Raw genomic sequence first — 16,559 nt, 5'->3', positions numbered from 1 at the left:
AGTGGGCTGTGGACAGGCACAGCAGACTGACAGGGGATGAGGAGACTTCACTGGTGTCTCCTTAATGCTTTGAAATGGGAGTATAGCTTGGCTTTGATGCTTCCTATCTCTAAATGGACATGCACCCCCCACACTCCACACACACACTCCCTGTACCCATATCCCACCCCCACACTGTCACTCAGTCATCCCACTATGAATACATGAATACTGTAAACTGTAGTGACAAGCTAAATTACTATGTGTGCTATCAAGCCACAAAACATCAAAATGCTTTATGATTTCATGTGAGTGTGGATATGGAGATCAGGAGGGCTGGTGTCGTTCAGCCTGCAGGCAGGTGTGGTGGATTTCCAGGTGTAGCCGCCATTCCCAATTGATCCCCCTATGCGTTTAATCAGCAATCAATTTCTTTATAATCATTTACAAATAGACTTCATGTTTTTAGAGTGTACCTGATTGCACAGTATTGATCAGCCGCAGCTTTTACTGCAAGGTATTTCCTTCATTACGTGTCTTAGATAAACAGCTTTGTTCCCTCCTGTTGTGTATTCCTGGCCTGATGAACATGCACATGAGACAAGTGTGTCCTTCTCTGTAGGAGACAATGACTTTTCTTCCTCACAAAGAGCAAAAGAAGAGTGTGCCTTTCAAACTCAAACATGTAAACCTCTGGCCCCAGCATGCATAATTCATGGTGGCGTCAATGGAGACATCCAAAGGAAGAACTTTTGGGCTCTTTGTGAGAAGGATAACATAAACACGCTATGAGAGAAATAGATTTGGTCAGTTAGTTTGATTTTTAGCAACTAATATTAACATGTTTTCAGATACAAGTAACCACAAGGTTACAAGGTCACCGTCTGTGTAAGGAAAATTTAGGTTGCATTCAGAAATGCTAATTAGCTAGCAGCTATTCTTAGCGTTTACCCTTTCCGAGTACTAGTGTGTAGGATTAAATGGATCATTTGGATAATATTGGCAGAAATGGAACATAGTATTTATTTTCTACCTTAGTGGATAACCACCTGTTACAAAGTGTTATGTCTTTGTTAGTTAAGAAAGCCCTATATGAAAAGAAGGAGCAGGTCCTCCTCCATGCTGGATGCTCCATGGAGGGCCTTTCACATGTTATGGGGAAATGGTGACCAACGTAGGCTCTCCTACATGCTTGTAAGGGGAGGAGTCAGGGAGAGATGTTCAGTGGGTTGCAATCTGCAACCTCACCACTAGATGCCACTCCATCCAACACAGTGGTCCTTTAATTCAGAAGAATTGACATTAGATTATCCAGCATAGCTAAAAATATTCTGATAAATTACACTCCAGTGTCTTTAAGACAAAATGTTTAGGAGATTGTTATTGAATATAGGAGAGTTTTTTCTTTTATAATGTTATTGTTTTATTACAAACATCACCATCAACAAACACCGCCTCAAGGCCTCTTCAATTAACTTTACAGTAAGAAGCAGCAGTTTTGAAGTGAAAGGCTGCAAAATGATACATTTTCTTGACAGCGCCTCGAAAAAGAGTTCAACGGTGGTCATTTTATGTGAAACATTTATCAGACGGACCATAAAAATTAATTTACAATAAATACAAATAACGGTAAACAATATAAATATCTACACTTTAACATAGTACACATTTATGTTATAAAGTAAGGGTTGTAGGTTAAGTCAGTGGTTCTGTTAGCCAAGCATTCAAACACTTGATAGATCAGAGATTTGACTGTAAGCTGAGGTAAAATTGATTTCAAAAAGCCGGCCTAGCTCATGAATAATGTGAGCCTTTGAGATAGCATATTGATACTCTCAGTGCTTTAAAATTACTGCTTTACATTTTTCAGACAACTCTGTCTCCAGTGACATTGTCAACACAATGAAAGGAGTGTATTGAGAGGACGAATTGTTGTCCTTCAGCAGGCTCATGAGGTTTCTCATATCTCTCTGTGCTGGTCTGGCACACAGTGTGGACAACAGTACAATCAAATAGTGTCACCTCTGACATTGACGGTTTGGTTATAAATAATAAATTACAATAAAATGTTTACAGTACATTGACATTCAGTGTAAAAAATCCTTACAAAAAGTTTACAAAGTGTGAAAAATATTGTACTTTCCCCATTATATATATAAAAAAAAAACAAAAAAAAACGCCACCTTGAACGAGGCAAGAGAAGTCGCTTCATATGCAATGAAACAGAAGAATGATGAGTATGGAAACACAGCACATATTGTAGGTACACAAAGTTAATGTGTTGGTTCCTTCGTTTTCTGTGTACTTCTGTTTGAACTGACATGCAGCCAGGAGCTAGTGCATTACCAAAACGTCAGTGTAAAAACAGTTAAGATGAAGTTTTGAATGGTTCGAGGTCTGGTAATGATAGAAGAACTGTTCAGACATTCTTAAAGTGGTAGTTACAAAGTTGCTTCGGGAATGCTACAGAAGTCCTCAGCATTGATTTATTCTCACAAACCTTTTAAAACCAAGCAGTAGTTCCTGAAATGCAGGCCACCAGATTAAAAAAAAGTGTTCTGTATTTCATATGGAGTATCAAACATGTCCGCTAAACTGTTGTGACAGACAGGAAGGCGTTATGTACTTTGGAACCTTCTGGGACTCTGGCTCCATGGCTCATCAGCTCCTGGATGGTCATCCAGTTGTCCAGGATCTTTTTGTTTCGTTTCTTCATCATCTTTTTGTGACTGAGCTCTAAGATGTTGATTTCCTTCCTGCCCTCCGCTCCACTTGCTGGTCCCTCTTTTAGACACTCAAGGCGGCTCTTTTGCATGAACTCCCTCCTTTTTCTTTGCTCCCTGGCCCGTGCCAAGTGCTGTTTCCTCTCCTCTTTGCTCCAGTAGCGGCCCATCTTCATCTCACTCATGGCATCATCATCTGTGGTCATGCCGCCGCTCCTCTCCTCTCTGATCCTTAGCGCCCGTTCCCTAAGTATGCGGTCTCGTGCAGGCCTCCGTGCAACATAGCGTGTCCCGTCAGCACGAACTTTGACTTTCCATTCTAGACGGGGTTCCCCAGGCCGTCCATTGCGGTTAACAGGATCTCGACACAGACTCAGGAGACTTAGCTGGCTCTGAGAATACTCCAGGGATGAGTGCTGTTGTAGTAGTTGCATGTAGCTCTAAAACACAGAGAACATTGTTAGCATGGTGTTGATCTTCTAAAGTGCCTTACGTACAGGCATATCAGTATTCGTCTTCTGATAATACATACCTGTAGTTGCCTGGATGCTCCCTGGCCGTGATAGGGAGATGTCTGATATGAAGTGCCATAGGGAAGTCCTCTCCTTGATTCTCTAGTCCTCCCTCTCTTCTCACACCTCTCATCGTCTGCAGGCAGAGCCGGGTCTGATTCAGACCGAGAAGGGTTGCTTTGGTCTGGGCTACTCGAGATAACAGGACCTGGATCTGCTGGTCTGCTACAACTGGCTGTGCCCTGGGGCTTGGGGATGGGAATAGGACAGGAAGGTGTGGAAGGGGCCAGCCTGAGGTTTTTCTGGTTGGTGATACTGATGTGTCTCTGCAGAGAGTGGTCAGGAGATCTCTCCATACCTAGCGGTGTTGACCGCGCACTCTCTGCTGTATTGTAGGCACTGGAGCTGTCCTTCTCACGTATCTTGTCACTGTCCGACCTCTCCGGGTGTTCGTAGATGTCAGCCAGCCTGCCATGCCGCTTGTGTCCATCTTTGGGGCTTCTTCCTGGTGAGGAAGCCGGGGATTGTGAGTGCTCAAGCTGGTGTGACTGCCGGAGTTGATGGGCCTGCATGATGCTCTGGCACTCCAGCTCGATGCTGCGGAGCTCCTCATTTAACATCCTCAACTCTTGTTCCACTCCTCCTCTTCCTACATCATCATCTACACTATCTCCATCCTCTCCTCCTTGCTCAGTGAGGCTACACTCTATACTGTGTCGAATGGAGTACACCCCACACTCGCCACCATTCCTGATTTGACACTTGAGCTCCAGAAGTTGCTGGAAGCGATTCTCCAAACCAAGGATCCCACCTCCACCATTGCGAATACTCACTACCCCTTCATGCCCTTGGCCTGTGGACAGTGTTCTTGCACCCTGGATTTCCTGTGGCACAGTGGCCCCTTGCCTGGTGTGTGGATGCTCTGCCCGCCATCGATCCCTCAGGCAATGAGCTGGGCTCCTCCTGTGGAGTCTGGCCAGCAGTGGTTGGTGCTCAGCACTGTCTGTGCTTCGTCCTAACCCACTGTCTTGATTGTTGGAGGAGCAGGTAGCCGTGTCTGTTGTCATATCCTCTTCTGCTTGATGCTGGGGCATTAAGACAAAAACAAGGGCTATATTATACAGTTGCAAGAGCTTTTCGCTGTTGCAGATCCTGATCACACGTTGCATTGGGAAGGTAGAATGTAACATACCTAGGAATTACATCCAAGCTTTTGTCCTAACCTTAACCACATTGAAGGTGTGCAGATAAAAGTATTACAGGGTTTTGCAATTGTGAACCTTTCATTCTGACCATTCTTCTTCTGCCACTTTCTTTTGTTTAGTCTCTCTTTCCTTCCCTCTCACCTCTCCTTTTGAATTCTCTCTTGACACATTCTTCCTCTTTATTGGACATTTTATGTCTCTTGTTTTGATTCATTTCACTTAGAGTACACCCTCACCTCATCTCCCCTGTCAAAGCCGCGTTCCTTCCGCTTCCTCCTTTCCTCCAGGATCTCCATCTTCAACTCTTCAACGAGCTGCTGTTGCTCCTCATCAAGCCATACAGCCTCCTCGTCCAGCTGAAATCACAACATCTTGTCAGAAATCTGTCTCTCTCTTTCTCTCTGTGGTTTTGCTGCATGTGCTTGTGTGTGTGTAGGAACCAAACAACCAGGCTGTCAGGGAAGTAGAGTAAAGGCACTTAGCAGGCAGCGGTTTTTATTTGACATGACATAGGTTGTCAGGAAAGGGCAGGAAAGGCTGCGTAGGTGTGTGTGTGTGTGTACCTGGATTTCTGGTCTAGTCACCAGTAGCGTGATGCTCCTTGCTTCTTCACTTGACAACAAGGCCACGGCTTTCTCTCTGTCTTGCACTTCACAGCCATTAATCTGTACAACAAAGACAAGCATGGTGGTGGTCAGTGAGCAAGAATTGGCTGAAAGTCAATGTACCGAACAAGGGATGTCAATTTATCATCCATTTAATTAATATATAGGTAAAAAGGAGTGTAATTCATTTAATTATTGTTCCAATTTTTGTAAGACATCCTGAGGTCTCCTGCCCATTTTCTCCATCCATTAGTCTCTTTCTCATACATTTTTCCCGTCTTTCCCTGCACGTCTTCTCCATCCGTCTTTCTTCCTTTCTGCCACCACTTCCGCCAACTCCGAAGGAAAGGCGCGGGCAGGCTGAATGCTCGGTAAAGAGAGTCAATTGCGGGTGCGTGGTCCAACCTCACGAGTCTGCTCTCCCTACACCATCCAGACATACAATTAACTGTTCTTTGACAGGTGGCGTTCATCTTTTCCTCACTAGAGTAATGGGGCTGTCAGAAGAAGATAATAGGGCCAGGAGTACAGCGGGCCTTGCTCCCCACAATCATTCATAGTACTGGGAAACAAGCACTGGATTGAGAGAATGGAGATACTCAGAGAGCTATATACAATAAATATGGAGGAGCGGTATTGTTAGTACACTGTGGTTCAGACTGAAAGCTAGTTGAGATGTCATCAATGAGCACATCAATAATAATCCCTGAAAATGTATGTCGCATTCAGCCTCTTTTTGTGGTATTCACAACCTTGTAAGTGGAAAAAGGTTGGAGTTAACGAATTAGGATTTGTTTGCTGATATTTTCAGAAGTGGTGCAGGTAGATGCTGGCCAGTATATTACAGTTTGGTTGTGGAGTCTTCTTCATGATTTTGTATGTGTGAGGTACATTAAGGGAGAATTACCGTTACCGTTTTTTTACAACCTGGACCTTATTTCTGGCATCAAATATGATCGTTTTCTCACCCATATAACTTTGGTGTCATTTGGAGTCGCATGTACGATATTTAGATACACGTATATCCATATAGTGGGAGTGACTGGGGCACCGAAACGCAGGCTCTAAATAACGCATTATCTGCTGCGAAATTCGTTCATTTCATCAATATTTTGTTATGTTACGCTAGTGCTATTCCCTGTTGAGTGCCCAAAGTTATATGGGTGAGTAAACGATCGTATTTTATGCCAGAAATAAGGTCCAGGTTGAAAAAAACGCTAGTTCCCCTTTAAGTTACCCAGCCATTATGCTAACCTCGGTGGCTCATAGAACATTTGCCTAGCGGCGTTGTATTCACATTTAATGGTTGATATTGTCACTTGAACGCCAAGGCTTTAGTGTGCACCATTTGAAAACGGCATACAGTGAATGCTTCAATGCATTGTGGATTCAAACTGAATTGCCAGTTCAATTTTTTCCACCACAACAATCAAGACCACGCAACCCTGTATGACGATGTCTCCATCATGCAGGAAAAAAAGAAATAATGCATGGGCACCAACAAAGAAATGAGAGACTCTTAAGAGGGAAACATGTGCCTGCGCCTCCAGGACATCTTACAGACTGTGCTGCTCTAGAGGCGTTCAAGGTAACAGCAGCAGCCAATCAGGAGGAGGGTACTCAGAAGCGCAGGCTGTTTTCAGTGAACTTGTTACCTAGCTCCATTAATACTGGAAGCTAGCAACTCCTCATTGAGACTTAACAAGGGAGGTTCACCTTGGTTACACCTGGTGCCACTTACTGGTAATCCTTGGGTCAAGACTGCAAAATATATTTTTTTAGTTAATCTTGCATTTCTATAGGAAACCTGCCCCTATTTGATGCAATCCAATTTAGAGAAAATTGTAAGTTGTAAGTTTGCAACAAGCATGAGCACTTGGTTGCATTCTTGCACTCAACAAACAACAAATCCTGACTGCACATCTCTCCCATAAGCCTCCCAGGACAGTTTTATTATCTGCATAATGCATAATTAGAATTAAAAAAAAAAAAAAAAAGAGGGAGGTTGGTTAGAGCTATTCACTATCTCTGACCCCATAGGTGTTCCTGCATAATGAGAAACAGAGAAAAACTACGATAGAGTGAGAGCGGTCCTAGAGATGATGTAGTGCCTGGTGTAACCGCGACTAAGGACTTTAATTTCCCTTGTAAAACGAGGTGATTAAATATACATATGCTTGCCCAGACTGCAGACAAGACCAGTTTGGATATTCTCTAATAAGATTGCCTTTCAAGCAGCCTGGTGGAAGCATTTTTCCAGCTAGATGGGTATAGTGTTTGTGAATTCAAGCCAAATATCAAAGGGCGTGTCCTTCCAGTGGCGTGATGAATATGAAGTGTTAAAACTAGGCAAAGAGAAGGAAGATGTGAGTTCATAAGATAACCTGATGTTAATGTACGTTGGGAAGTGAGATGAAAATATGCACCTGTAGAATACGATCTCCTTCCTTGATGCGCCCGTCTCTTGCCGCTATGCTGTTCGGCTCCACCTGCACAAGAGAACCCAGAAATCAATGTTGACAGCCAGTCATTGTGCTTCTCTGTGTTCTCCAGAAAACACAGGTGATGTGCCACGCTCTCACCACTGCTCTTTCATGTCTGCTGTTAGGAGAAAAGATGCTTATTTCCTCGCTGACAACCTCGCATTTTTTATATCACACACATTTTCGGTGCGGAGATTTTAGTAGCTGACTGACACTAAGTGATGTAACACTAACAGAGCATGTGAGTCATGTAGGGAGCATGTGTTAAAGAAAATAAGAGACGAGGTGTAAAAAAAATGAACTTTTAAAATCTCGCATGTTTACAGCATAGATGTGTTTCTGTTTCAGCTGGATGAATCAACGACTCACATTTTTCATACGGCATCCCACTGGATATGCGTATAAGCTACAGGAAAACTCGAAGCCCTCGACAATCACGTCCTAAACTTTGTTGTTCTTGCACTGAAGATCAAAAGAGATAGCGACACTTGGAAAAAAACTGAGCCCTGTAGAAATCGTTTTCTGAAGTCGCACCAGTACTGTTCATACGTGCATTTTAATGAGGGATATTAGCATTTTATACTTTTATCAAACATACAAAAATAGCTGTGTGCATCCTGTTGGTGGGAGGCTGTTTTTACAGTGCTGGGGCTCAGCAGGTGCCGGTGCTTTTTAGCGCTTTTTGTCTGGTTGAAGAAGAACAGGTGAAAAACCAGAGGAATGCGGTTCTACACAGAGTGAAAGGAGCTAAATATACTGTAAGCCTTTTTAATTCTTACATTCATATTTCCTTATGGTGGTGAGCTAATCCTCGTAGTAGCGCTTACTTTCCACAACCTTGCCTTTGTGTTGGTAATGGGATTGAAACTGCACCTGGAGTCAGACGGAACATTATTCTAATTTAGTCATCTGTCACATTTGTCAAAGAAAGTGCAATAACGTGTTTTCATTACGTTTTTTTTTTTTTTTTTTTTTTGCTTGAGGAAGTGTTATTTCTCCGAGCTGCACATCATTTGAATTTAAAAAAGATTATTTGCAATGTGATCTCTCTTTTCTCCGTGTGGGGAGAGAGGAGGTTGCCACTCAGAGCTCATTAAGCCCCTTCAAATTAAAACATGTTAAAGGAGGAGGATTGGGAATGGCAGAAAGGGGATCAGATCTTGAACTTCCTCCTTCCTCCCCAGCCATGTGTGGCTTATTCTGAGTTGATGTTTGACTGGCAAACATTTTCTACCCCTTCCTCCCCGATTCAGTTGCTTCAGTGTGTAAAGATGGGAATTTGTGTGAGATTTGAAGGCATCTTTTAATAACTTCCTGCTCTGAAAGAAACTGCTCATCATGCCCCAAGTTTGCTTTAACAAAAACACTGGATTGTCTCTACTGGAGCTTATTGCCGAGTGCCTTTTTTATATCACTCTTAGGAATTTAAAAAGCAATTTCCATCAAAACTATTGACTTCATCGAAATCTCATAGGATTCCCAAAGAGCTGTTCTGAAGCCCAGTGTTGTGGCAGCGACTGTTGCCGTCTTGGCAGCGCTCGACTCCGCCTGACTCCCAGCTAATTTAAAAACTGGCAAAGAGGTGGAGCATGAGTGGAGCTGGGGTGGGCGATGGGAGATGCCTTGGCAGACAGCTAGCGACCTGTGAACGCCCACCATTGTAACTCAAAGCAGCCACGCCCTTATGTATAACTTTGAGCCTTGTTATAATTTAAACGGGTGTGTTATAGAAGAATTTATCCCAATATAGCTGTCATGAATGGGTAACTGACAAATGGAGACAAAAACAGAAATGTTTATATCTGCTGCAGGGCTGACTCTTTTGAAATATTGGTCTATAAGCATTGACACTTCCTCCCATTGGTTAAACTGACGCTAGGATCCTGGGGATATGGGCAGGATGTCTTGTGAGCAAATATTAACTACTGTAAAATGACAAAAAACATTCTTAAAAAATATATTTGACATGTACTTTAGTGTTTTAGTTTGGCCCAAGTTCCATCCACTAATATGGAGGAGGTGGAGCTTATGACCAATACTGCAGCCAGACACTAGGGGGAGCTCCACCTGGCTCTGAGGAGCTGTCATGATGTCCACTTTTTTTACAGTCTATGACTTGTTTTTGGAGCCAGTCAATTAACTAAAGTTTTTGGCACTTCTGTGTTTGTGTAATTTCTTAGCCCCAGGCACTGCAACTTCATTAAACCTTATTGTTGAGTGCTTTGTTATACCTGCATGCTTCTCTCTTTCTCTCAATTTCCATCAACCCCCCCAAAAAGAAACTATTAAATCCAGTAACAAACAATAGTAACTCTAGTTTCTCTGTGCCCACCTGGCTGACATAGATGCCAGTGTCCTCCTCATCGTCGGTCCTGTAGCACAGCGTCAGGCCAAGCTTTTCCTGGCTGTTCTGCCTGCAGAGCTCCACTTCCTGTCACACACAAACAAAGCAATGATGTTATACCTGCCAGCTATGGCCCCAGTGGGTTGAATGGATTCCAAAACCATGCCATTTGAAATATTTAGTATATTACTGCATTGCAGCTGAAATGATATCGAGCACGGGAGGTGGGATCCAAATTGATTTTTATGCTCCACATCACCGTCACTAATCACATTGTGATTATTTTGTTGTTCCACAGTCTGAAGTAGTGAAACTGCCTTAGGCAAATGGGATGCAAGCTCATTTTCTACTGATATATAATACCCAGGCAGCCTCAAGTATCTTCTATCTCACACACAAATGAGGAATGTTGCATTTTATTGTTAATATATTATCGTTAATACTGTAAATTTAGTAGTTTGTGCAGCTTTAGTGACAATTTGCCTCCAGGGGCGGTTGAAGCTCAGTAGGTAAAGAGATTCGATCCACAGATTTATAAAAACTAAGGCACCAATGTGAAGAAAAGCGCAATATAAATACAAGACACACACGTAAACCTTGCTCCATCATGTGACCTGGACATGATTGAAATGAAAGCCTGTCAGTGTCAAACTGAACCCAGCATGCAGCAACATACAGGGCAAGTCTTCTTTGATGCTATGATGATGGTGTTTCACTCGCTGGTCTCTTCCCACAGGAAATTTCTCTAAATTTAACCCGACTCTCTGCTGCTTCCTTTTGATATCTGCTGTGTATAAACGGTAATCACATAAAGATAACTCCGGGGGTAATCTTTATTAACCCCACCCTGCCAAATTCATTTCACCACTATGATGTTATGAAAGGAGGGGTGTGGGATAGAGCATGGGGTAAAAAGAGGTGGGGGAATGAATTAAACCCAAGTCGTCTTCTCCCCCCCCGTCATGGGAATGCACGATAGCAGAGATTGACAGGGGAAGAAATTAATTTCTGTGGCATTTAACCCCGTGTGCAAACATCTGTGACCTTCAAAGGTTGGGGTGTGTAAGGAGTTTATAATATTCTAACACCATGTGCTGGTCTTGACTACACCTCACCAGTTTATACCGGATGATTTGTATAAACCCTGACAGTGAAATAAAAGCTGAGCGCAGTGAGATCAGACCTAATGCCTTAATGTCAGGAGGTTTGCAAGGTTTCAGTGGATTACTGTATGCATGTGGGTGCCAAAGCCAGAAAGAGGCTTGATTAGTAATGATTGGATCATAATCTGCGCCACTGGCGAGTTTGAAATATGGCACAGCAATACTTAAGAACTCATTTCATGTGGCTTACAATCCATGCAGCAACTGATGGAATTTATCTTTGCAGCGTGGTTTTTCACAGTTTCAATAATCAAGATCACATTTACCACATGTCACTGGCATATAAAGAAATAAAGTCATATTGACAATTGGTGGCATTCTGCCTTTTAGCGCCACATTAAACACCCGTTAGTAACGATGCAGCCTGATTTGCACTTCGCTGTTACTTCATGTTTCATTGGGAACATATCACTGCCGACTGTAACGTTCACCGGCTCATTGTTTCCCTCATTGCAGATGATGATATGTTATTTTGAAGCAGCCAGGAAAAAGCCAGCAGAGGATAACAGACATTGACGTCAAGAGTTCAAGAGTTTTATTCTTAGCACGGCAGATGTTTAACACAAAGTGTTTACTGTTGGCAGGATGGTGTGATGAAAAGAGGTGAAAAGCTGAATTTGTTGAAGAGATGCAGGCACTTGTTTGGCATATAGGTTTAGCTATAGTTGGAAATTTCAGCGATCTAACATTATGCCTAGCTCACTGGAGCGTAAAACCTTGGATCTCATAATTAGCACATGGGAGATGTTAGCCTTCAGGGTATTCTGACAGGTAGTATTTTTAGCAGAAAGGTTTTCTTAAGTACAGTGAGGTAGTAGAAAGAATGGTGAAGCAGAACAATGGAAGGAGGGTGTGGTAGACGAATGGGTCAAAGACGGGGCTTTCACCAAGACTGTCCAAGGTGGTTTTTAGGTTCCAGTTCCAGTTTTAACACAACTATGTGGTTAGGTTTAGGGAAAGTCCATGCTTTGAGTTAATATCAACCATTTCACAGAGTGAACTCAAGGAAAATCTCTCCCATCTGCTTAGGGTTAGGGTTAGGGTTAGGGTTGGCAAAAGACAAGTAGCAATGCGGCAATGAGAGACCGTGTACTGTTAAATAAAATCCAGCAAGTTGCGGCAATGACAGATGAAAAATCTTGGGGCGAGGCAGTTGAGATGACCAAAGGAAGTGACTGATACAGCTGATTGACAATGACTTTTATCGCAAGGACACGCCAACTACAACTTTGGTTCCTACCGCCAAATTCCCAATTTGGATAGGACGCTTGGGGCATCGGTTGACCCCAAATGAAGCAGTGGTAACAGGGTTACCTAGTAAACCTGGAATGTCTACTAGCAACCAACTCCCAGCTACAAAGAGATGGGCGAGGAGCAAATCACTCCACATGCGGACGGGGCTTTTATTGCCGTGCAGCACTAAATCACAGCAATGCCCCCTTTAATGACTGAGGCGTTTACTTTTGAGTTAGTCAGTCCCTGCTCTGTAAAAAGTGGTACCACATATTTTAGCTTTATTTTATCTTGCTTTATGCTTGCACAGCTCAAAGCTCATTAAGACCCTTTGTTCTTGTACAATTATTTGCATCCCAAAATTTGCTTTTGGTTTTGGAGATTAAAAAAACTCCGCCATTTGAAGTTTGGCACCTGTTGACAATCCATAATTAAGACATTCAAAAAGAGTAATTTGGCATACAGATAAGTGGCTGCTGTCTGCTAGACTGCTGGAACTTCATTAACTCCACTGTGCATGGTGATCAAACAGAGCATTCATTAAAATCTGGCATTATTCCACATTACTTTGCTTGCGAAGGAGATGTAAATATCCAAATACAGCCGGAACTGTTCTTTAACTCATATTTCCGTTTCCAGTATTTTGATTTGTGAGTGCAGTTTCAACAACTTTTGTCTTACCCCAGCAATCAAAGTATCCATATTTACCACCGGTTACTCTCAAACTCTGTTGTAATACCTGGCAGTTTAATGGTATGGTAGATTTGGCAGAAGTAGCAGGCATATTATGACAGCAGGAGTACCCGTATGGACCACCAGTTTGAAGTGAAGCTGAACCTGTCACTCAAAAGTAATGTTCCTGGGAATGGCAGCCCTATTCTGTTCCATCCAAGAGGAAAGCCATTCATGTTTCAGTTAGATACACATGGATGGACAGAGAAAAGTGTGGACAGCTGATTGGGTACGTGTAAGTCTGGCAGGTGGGGGTGGAAATGTGTGTGTGTGTGTGTGTGTGTGTGTGTGTAGTAAAGCCGATCTTGTTCTGATACTACTGCTATTACCACACACAAGCCCTCCGCCCCCCGCCTCACCCACCCCCGACCCACTCAGGAGACTCTTTCATCCAGCCGATGCTGCTTCGAGGTAAGGCCACAGCTGGCAGCAGAGGAATCCTAATGACCCACAATGCAGCTCACTGAACCAGGAAGTGCCCATTAAACCACCAAGGATCACCGACAGTAGTAAATGTCACCCATCACTGTCACCTGGCATGACCTCGAGCTCCACCGGCTGACTGGCATAATGCATCTGTCACAATGAAGACACTTGTGGGGGCACGCTGTAAAATGTGCTCTTCTATTTGCAAGATTTTCCAAGGAAACCTTGAGAAACAGTGACAGAGCTGGTTTAACAAAATTTGGATTTAACACAATCCTCTCAGTTTTGGGTAAGGTTTCTCAATAGGGCCACTTTGACCAAAACAAATTCATCATTCAACCAGTCCACATCTTTGATCCACACGTCTCAACCATTGCTAAGTGCTAATTATCCAATGCTAATACTTTGATTAAGATGGTGAACATGGATTAAACATCAGCTTGCTAGCAATGTCATTCTGCACACGTTAGCATACTGGCATTGGCAAATCACGGTCTTGTTAGATGCACTATTAAATCATCTACCATTTCAATTAAGATGCCACAGATTTCACCAACACGTCACTTTTCGCCGCGATTGTCTGTTCTTTTGTTCCGCTTGAAGTGGCTGCCTGAAAAGGTGCACAAATGTTTCAGACACGATGAAAGGGACGCTAACTGCCGGTGCACTAAGCACAATGGTAATTCAGAGAGGGATTTTCTTAAAGTATGATTATATGAAGAATAGCCTTCCATCTTAAAACCAGGGACTTCGCTATGCTACACGGAATAATATAAAGAGTAGATGCTGCTTTGACAAGGGGCTGCCAATTTGCTCGTGTCATTGTGCTAGGCAATTTTTGTTGTATTGTTGTAAGATTTGTGAGCATCACACATGAGGGCCTTGGATTATCTCCTGGGATCATGAATGACTGACTCAACGGTGGCCTTGTGTCATGCGCTGACAGAAAACAACAGAAAACTGTTCCAGTTATGATTTGCTTATAAACGGCCCAGTATTTTGGGACAAAGGCATTGCGCAGCATCTATTTTGAACTCCATGTGTGCTTGATGCAACATTAAGCCTTTGATTCTCAACTGGAAATTGAATATTTGTGTCACTATCGAGCTACGGGTCAGTTAAAGATGACATGCTTACGGTCAAAAAATGATTGAACAAAAGCACCAAGATAATAAATATTCCAAATAAGATAAATAAATCCATAGCCATGTCCCTTCAGTCCAAACCTGTACACCACCAGGTCAATGCAGAGTGTAATATTTTGTCCAGTGTGCAGGGTAAAGGGATAATGCCATGAAACAAAAGGTTGGAAGTGACCAATTACATCTGAATAGCTCCTCTATGAGTCATTTATACCAAATTTCATATACACCTTGATATGAATATGGCTCTGGACAGTTGTGGATGGATAGATGGACACAAATCATTTAGAATGTAAAATTGTACCTCAAACTCATACTCTTCAGTCCTCTCCACCTCTGCTGGCGTATTAGACAGGTACTCTGGACATTCATAAAACTCATGTTCCATGGTGTGGATGGAATGACAGCTAGAGAGAAAAGAGAGGAAGAAGAAGAAGCAGTTTGCAAACAGTTCCCAAACCAAACATCTCCAACTATTGTCTCATTTCTCGGTTATGATTATCTCATTTTGCAACAAAACTCCAAATAAGCAATGCAGACATCAACCGTTCCCCTCATAAAAGCCGTGACCTCTGTAAATTGTCGCCACGATGACCTCCTCTCCATAATCACTGACCAAGACCAGCAGATTTGCAACTTTACGGGACAAATTGATTTCATTTGCTGCCCAGAAAAGCCCTATAAATAGCCACAGAATGGATGTAGCATCAGAATGCCTGCTCCATCAGCCCATTGGCTTTTAATCGCCCAGCAAAAGCTCCCATTAAAGAAAATGGATGTAGCACACCAAAGCAATTATCTCATGCGGGTTTGGTTCTGCATAATGATATCACAGAATGCTGGTGTAACCTCAGAGAAGCTTTAGATTCGTTTGGTGCTGGGAAAAAAGTCCTAGCTTCGTGTGTGTGTGACGTAGTAAGTGCAATCAACACTCGCATTTAGAAGATGGAATGATAAAACTTTTCTTCAATCATACAGTAAGTGCTTGCCCTTACCTGTCAGAGAGCAGGAAAGGACAGATGTCGGGGACGGGTGGGGTAGCAGGCCGAAGCTTGGCCAGCGCCATGATGTGCTCGAAGGTGATGTCCGTTTGTGTGCAGACATCGACCACACACACATCCTGTGGCGCACCGCTGTTGTTATGTACCACAGCGGTAGCTGCTCTGGAAGGGGTGTGTCGGAGAACCTGGACAACGATGGGGTCTCGCCTGATGGCCTCCACCACTGCATCGTCGTGTTCAATCTTAGAGAAGTCACGCCCATTCACCTGGGGAAACAGAGAGCAAAGCATCTCATGAAGTGAGTCCTGCACCGTATCACTTGACTGAGATATTCATAAATTACTGTCTGTGAGAAAAAACGAATAGTAAGTGGAAAGCGAGACCTTGCGTTAAAGATCCAAGTGCCATTTTTAAACCTTCATTTATCCAGTAACGATATGTCAGTCATGCATGTTCCTTTCAGCAGCAACTCATTTCTCATTCACACCTGGAAACCTCTCTGTACCTTTACAAGTCTCTACAGTCAGGCGCAGAATAGCTCCCAATAAAGCAGCTCCAAGTTAAGTGCTAATGGAGAGAATGCGCTACATATTCTGCCTTTTTTACCTACATAGCACACTTTCCAATCAGGTTCAGACATTTTAACTGCTGACCACTCATTCAAAAATGTACCAACTTTCAAGCTACTAGCGAATTTATTGAGAGTGTATAATGTGCTGGATTGCAGCATTTGCTGATGGAGGAAAAGGTCCCAAATGAGCTCTAATGGGTTCTTTTTGTTTTGCCAGTATATTCTCTTTAAATCAATCTATGTTAGATGCATTATTTATATCAAATTCCTACCATTAAGTCCATTAGATACAGGATAATAAAACTGATTTAGGCAAATGAGCAAAGTGAGGAGGAGCAGCAGTGGGTAGATCTGGCTCCGTTGGGAATACCAGTTTTAGAAAGCGGCACCTACTTAATCGGAAAGATCGGAAAAGGTTGTAACACAGGGGAATCAGTTGA

At 42.9% G+C, this 16,559-nt stretch overlaps 1 protein-coding gene across 1 annotated transcript in view; it reads right to left on the bottom strand.

The window, feature by feature from the left end:
• Nucleotides 1-2,240: 2,240 nt before the first annotated feature.
• The window catches only part of pdzrn4 (PDZ domain containing ring finger 4), a gene marked incomplete at its 5' end in the record, with an annotated part of 33,952 nt that continues 19,633 nt past the window's right edge, over nucleotides 2,241-16,559 (bottom strand). Inside the window, 8 exons of the mRNA XM_084573127.1 lie at nucleotides 2,241-3,142; nucleotides 3,235-4,299; nucleotides 4,656-4,775; nucleotides 4,983-5,084; nucleotides 7,451-7,513; nucleotides 9,840-9,938; nucleotides 14,852-14,954; nucleotides 15,543-15,814. Coding sequence (XP_084429253.1) covers nucleotides 2,570-3,142; nucleotides 3,235-4,299; nucleotides 4,656-4,775; nucleotides 4,983-5,084; nucleotides 7,451-7,513; nucleotides 9,840-9,938; nucleotides 14,852-14,954; nucleotides 15,543-15,814 — 2,397 coding nt within the window. The 3' untranslated portion in view covers nucleotides 2,241-2,569. The remainder of the gene's footprint in view (nucleotides 3,143-3,234; nucleotides 4,300-4,655; nucleotides 4,776-4,982; nucleotides 5,085-7,450; nucleotides 7,514-9,839; nucleotides 9,939-14,851; nucleotides 14,955-15,542; nucleotides 15,815-16,559) is intronic.

The sequence above is a fragment of the Chelon labrosus genome (genome assembly GCF_963514085.1).
Source record: "Chelon labrosus genome assembly, chromosome: 23".
Taxonomy (NCBI): domain Eukaryota; kingdom Metazoa; phylum Chordata; class Actinopteri; order Mugiliformes; family Mugilidae; genus Chelon; species Chelon labrosus.
The sequence above is the reverse complement of the archived record's forward strand: the minus strand, read 5'-3'. Positions and strand labels throughout refer to the sequence as shown.